Source organism: Galeopterus variegatus, unplaced genomic scaffold, assembly GCF_000696425.1.
Source record: "Galeopterus variegatus unplaced genomic scaffold, G_variegatus-3.0.2 Scaffold2, whole genome shotgun sequence".
NCBI classification, from domain to species: domain Eukaryota; kingdom Metazoa; phylum Chordata; class Mammalia; order Dermoptera; family Cynocephalidae; genus Galeopterus; species Galeopterus variegatus.
This window is the reverse complement of record NW_007726113.1, coordinates 2,080,766-2,086,765: the sequence shown is the minus strand read 5'-3', so window position 1 is coordinate 2,086,765 and position 6,000 is coordinate 2,080,766. Positions and strand designations below refer to the sequence as shown.

The 6,000-nt window shown below is 37.0% G+C and overlaps 1 protein-coding gene across 1 annotated transcript in view; it reads right to left on the bottom strand.

The window, feature by feature from the left end:
* ZGRF1 (zinc finger, GRF-type containing 1) overlaps window positions 1-6,000 on the bottom strand; it is an 81,814-nt gene that overhangs the window by 24,640 nt on the left and 51,174 nt on the right. The window contains exon 17 of the mRNA XM_008567019.1: window positions 2,924-3,067. Within this exon, the coding sequence (XP_008565241.1) occupies window positions 2,924-3,067 (144 nt within the window). The remainder of the gene's footprint in view (window positions 1-2,923; window positions 3,068-6,000) is intronic.

The following is a 6,000-nucleotide window of genomic DNA, read 5'->3' as shown; positions in this document are numbered from 1 at the left end:
CCATTCTTCTGAAGTAAGCATTTAATGCGATAAATTTCCCCCTTAGTACTGCTTTTGCGGTGTCCCACATGTTTTGGTATTATGTATCATTATTTTCATTAGTTTCAATAAATTTTTTTATTTCCTGCTTGATTTCTTCTTGGACCCATGTATCATTAAGTAGAATGCTGTTTAATTTCCATGTGTTTGCATAGTTTCCAGAATTTCGTTTGTTACTGATTTATAATTTTAATCCATTGTGGTCTGAAAAAATACATGGGATAATTCCAAAGTTTTTGAATTTGTTGAGACTTGATTTGTGACCTAACATGTGATCTATCCTGGAGAATGATCCATGTGCTGATGAGAAGAATGAATATTCTGAGGTCATTGGATGGAATGTACTGTAGATATCTGCCAAGTCCAACTGGTCTAGTATGTTGTTTAGATCTTGTGTTTCTCTGTTGATTCCTTGCCTAGATGATCTGTCCAATATTGACAGTGGGGTGTTCAGGTCCCCTGCTATTATGGTATTAGTGTCTATTTCCTTCTTTAGGTCTAATAGAGTTTGTTTTATAAATCTGGCTGCTCCAACACTGGGGACACATATATTTATAATTATTATGTCTTCTTGATGGATCAATCCTTTTATCATTATGTAGTGGCCCTCATTATCTCTTTTTATGGTTTTTAGTTTAAAGTCTATTTTATCAGATATAAGAACAGCTACTCCATCTCGTTTTGCATTTCTGTTTGCATGATAAATCTTTTTCCATCCTTTCACTCTTAGTCTATGTGAGTCTTTATGGGTGAGGTGGGTCTCTTGAAGGCAGCATAAAGTTGGGTCCTCCTTTTAAATCCAGTCAGCCATTGTGTGTCTTTTGATTGGGGAATTTAAGCCTTTTACATTAAGAGTTGTTATTGAAAAGTGTTGATTTAATCCTAGCGTTTTATTGATTTTTGTTTGGATGTCTTAGGTGTCTTTTGTTCCTTTCTTTCTGATTTACTGTTTATTTTCTGTGTTTGTTGGTTCCTTGGGTTGTAGATAGCCTTTTTGTTTGCTTGTTTTCTCTTCATGGATGCCATTTTTATTATACTAGTGGGTTTTGATTTTTCTCGGGTTTTTATGGCAGTGGTAGTTGTTTTTCAGGTACCAAACCCAGTACTCCCTTGAGAATTTCTTGTAAGGGTGGTCATGTGGTAGTGAACTCCCGTAGTTTTTGTTTGTCTGAGACGTATACTATTTTCCTTTCATTTCGGAAGGACAGCCTTGTGGGGTAGAGTATTCTTGGCTGGAAATCTCTGTCTTTTAGTATTTTGAATATATCATCTCATTCCTTTCTGGCTTTTAGGGATTGTTATAAAAAGTCTGATGTTAGTCTGATTGGGGCTCCCTTGTAGGTGATTTGATGCTTCTCTATTGTAACTTTTAAGATTCTCTCTTTGTCTTTGAGTTTTGCCAATTTGACTATAACATGTCTTGGAGAAGACCTTTTTGGGTTGAATACGTTTGGGGATCTTTGAGCTTCCTGAATCTGAAGATCTGTGTCTTTTCCAATAACTGGGAAGTTTTCTGCCACTATTTCGCTGAATATGATTTCAATGCAATCTCCTTTTTCCTCCCCTTCTGGAATACCCATGACTCGGATATTTGAGCACTTAAGGTTTTCTGATATCTCTCTTAGATTTTCTTCTATGCTTTTAATTCTTTTTTCTTTTTTGTCTGCCTGTGTTATTTCAAACAGCCCATCTTCAAGGTCAGGAGTTCTCTCTTCTATTTCTGCAAGCCTGCTGGTTAAACTCTCTGTTGTGTTTTTTATTTTGCTGAATGAATTCTTCAGCTCAGCAAGCTCTGCTACATTCTTTTTCAGGGCATTGATTTCTTTGTACATTTCTTCTTTCAGATCCTGTATACTTTTCCTCGTTTCATCATGTTGTCTAGCTGAGTTTTCTTGTATCTCATTCAGTTTCCTTAGAATTATCACTCGAAATTCCTTTTCAGACATTTCAATGGCTTCTTGTTCTATAGGATTTAGTGCTTGAGAGTTATTACCCTTTGGTGGTGTACTTTCTTGATTTTTCATATTTCTGGTATCTTTCCTTTGATGTTTAGCCATTGTAGTAGGGGGTTTCACAGTCCACTGGTTTGATAGTATTGTCTGGGTAGGATGTTGCTGGGGTTGCCAATTTGGTATGGCTACCTCAGTGTCTGCTCAGTTGGCCACTAGTGCCTTGTGTGTGTGGTTGCCTCGGGTCTTGGGCCTCTCTGGGGAGCTGCCTCTCTGGTCAGCATGCACTCGGCCAGGCTGGGGATGGAGTCAGGTGGCAGCAGTGAGGCCTACCTGCTGGGTCGTGCACTGGCACTGCAGGGCATGTGGTCTCTGCGGAGCTTACGCCTCCCCCGCTGGACATTTCCCTGTTCCGCATGCACTCGGCTGGGCTGGGGATGGAATCGGGTGGCAGCAGTGAGGCCTCCCTGCTGGGTCACGCGCTGGCACTGCAGGACGTGTGGTCTCTGCGGAGCTTCCACCTCCCCTGCTGGACATCTCCCTGCTCCTCGTGCACTCGGCTGGGCTGCAGGGTCATGCGCCAGCACCGCCAGGCATGTGGTCTCTGCAGAGCTTCCACCTCCCCTGCTATACGTCTCCCTGCTCTGCGTGCACTCAGCCGGGCTGGGAATGGAGTCGGTTGGCGGCAGTGAGGCCTACCTGTTGGGTCTTGCGCCAGCACTGTAGGGCGTGTGATCTCTGTGGAGCTTCTGCCTCCCCTCCAATCTTTTAAACTTTTTTGATAAACTGGTTCCATGCAGGCAGATACACCCTTCTGTGGTATTTCCCTTTTGTTGGCTTTAATAAAACAATCCCACACACAGCATTCTTGCTCATAGTATATCCTATGACTATCATTCTTTTTAAATATAAATTAAGATAAGCAAGGTACTTACCATTAGTGGGCCAATTAGAAGGGAAATAGCCTTTCAAAGGTAGAAGCTCTACCTCATTGATAGATGATGGTCCATAGAAAGCACTACATGCAATAAAAGTATCCAGTTCAAAGTCTAGGGTTTTTGAAACCACCCAAAGATCATCTGAAAAGACAAACATTTTTTCTCAGCTTTACTGAAGTATGATTGACAATTAAAAATTGTATATATTTAACATGTGCAACATGGTGTTTTGTTATAAGTATACCTTGTATAATGATACCTACAATCAAGCTTATTAACTTATCCATCACCTGACATAGCCAACTTTTTTTTATGGTGAGAACACTTAACATCTACTCCCTTAGCAAATTTCAAGTATACAATACATTATTATTAACTATAGTTACCATGCTGTACATTAGATCTCTAGAGTGTATTCATCTTGTAACTAAAGTTTGTATCCTTTGACTAACATCTCCCCATTTCTCCCAGCCCCCACTCCACCCCCAGCCTCTGGCAACCGCCATTCTACTCTGTTTCTCTATTTTAGGTTCCACATATATTTGATACCATGTAATATTTGTCTTTCTGTGTCTGGCATATTTCATTTAGCATAATGTTCTCCAAGTTCCTACATGTTATTGCAAATGGGAGGATTTCTTTCTTTTTAAAAGCTGAATAATATTCCATTGTATATATAAGATACTTAGGTTGTTTCCATATCTTGGTTATTTTGAATAATATTACACTGAACATGGGAACGCAGATATTTTTTCAAGATACTGATTTTATTTCCTTCAGATATATACTCAGAAGTGGGATTGCTGTATCTATTTTTAGTTTTAGTTTTTTGAGAAACCTCCATACTGTTTTCCATAATGACTGTACCAGTTTACATTCCCATCAACAGTGTACGAGGATTCCCTTTTCTCCGTATCCTCACCAAGGCTTTCTATCTTTTGTCTTTTTTATATCAACCATTCTAACAGATTTGAGGTGATATCTCATTGTGGTTTTGATTCACATTGTTTCCCTGATGATTAGTGATGTTGAACATCTTTCCATAAACCTGTTGGTCATTTGTGTGTCTTCTTTGGAGAAATGCTTATTGAGGTCCTTTGCCCATTTTTTATCCAGATATTTGTTTTCTTACTATTTAATTAAGTTTTTATAACATATTTTGAATATTAACCCCTTATCAGATATATGGTTTGGTATTGGCAATGGTTTTTTGGATATGACACCAAAAGCAGAAAACAAAAGAAAAATAAACAACCATGCTATGATTTAAGTGTTGCGCTCCATCTAAAATTCATGTTGAAACTTGGCCAATGTGACAGTAGTTAAGAGGTGGGATTTTCAGGTGATTAAGTCATGAGAGTAGAACCCTCATGAATGGGATTAGGTACCCTTATTAAAGGACTTGCCAGAGGAAGTTCGTCCTTTTTGCCCTTCTGCCTTCTGCCATGTAAGGACACAGTGTTCAAAGTGCCACCTTGGATGCAGAGACATTACCCTCACCAGACAACAAAACTACCAGTGTCTTGATCTTAGACGTCTCAGCCTCCAGAACTGTGAGAAATAAATTTCTGTCTTTAGAAATTATCCAGGCTGTGGTATTTTGTTATAGCAGCACAAACAAAGTAAGACAAAGTGAGACTACATCAAACTAAAAAGCTTCTGCACTGCAACAATCAAAATAAAAAGGCAACCTATAAAATGGGAGAAAATATTTGCAAACCATGTATCTGATAAAGAAAAACTTTTTTTAAAAGTATGTAGAACTTTGCTCAACCCGAAGCTAAATTTGGATTTCTTCAACAATTATTCCCATGTTGTTTTTCAAAAAAAAAAAAAAATGGAATTGGTTATTATAATCTATAAGATTCCACCTAAACTAAGACTGGAACATATAATATTTTATTTCCATGTCTGTAACTTAACTAGTTTTATGTTTTTAAAGTTAGTTTTATAATTACTAAAAAATATATAAATAAAGCAAAGAAGTCAACATCTAACTGATCTTTCTCTTGTGATAAGCTTTATAGCTACATCACACTTACCTAAGAAAGAATATTAGTCTAAAAAGATACGCTGTGATGTAATGGTTTCCCCATGCTCAAATGAAGTCAGTAGTCCGTGGATAGAATACACATTCTTTTAATGGGCTTCCACTTAACTGACTCCAGATTAACTGATGTTATTCTTTCTTTCTGTATCACATGCCTACTCATCTCCACAGTACACCAAGCACCCCTAGCTAGCAGGCTACTTTCTATAGTACCTGTACAATATTTCTACCACCAGTTGAGTTTATATTCACAAAGAACCAATTGTATCTGTTCTAAAACTTATTTATATTAGTTTTATTTATTATTATAACTTAATCATGTATTATTTGAACCAATGAGTATGAAGAAAAGAATTGCTATTTTAGAAAAACTAAAGTAAATAATTTAGAAACACTTAAATTTGCTTTAAAAAAACTGCTATGACTGTAGTGCAGGTGAGATAAATGCAAACCATTAGAAAAGATACTGAAAAAAATCTAAAATGATTCTCCATTTAGATTGCTTCTCACGTACCTTTCAGTTCTTATTCCATGTTAAGGAATTCAAAAGGGAAATCCTTATGGACACTGCATTTGCGGGTGCAGTTTATACAAAAAAAGATAAAAAGAATCTTCAATCAAAAAACCCATATTCAAAGAAAAAGCCTTGATTCTTCATCAGAGGATCATTAAATAAAAATATACTCATATACTTTAAGTCGAAATAAAATATTTAATATTTGTATGCATTATTGCTATGATTTGAATGTTTGTCCCTTCCAAAACTCATGCTGAAACTTAATCCCCATTGTATTAGTATTAAGAGGGTGGGAAATCTGACTATGGTATTTGAAAGGTGTAGCTTAATACCCATCAGTAGGAAGTGACTTAATAAATTATGGCACACCTATACTGCAGACTTTTATGCAGTAGTTAAAAAGAATGTGATATGTTTATATTAGTGTTTCTCAAGAATGCCATTGGCATTTTGGGGTGGAAAAATTTCTCACCATGTGAGGAATATATGCATTGCAGGATATTTTGT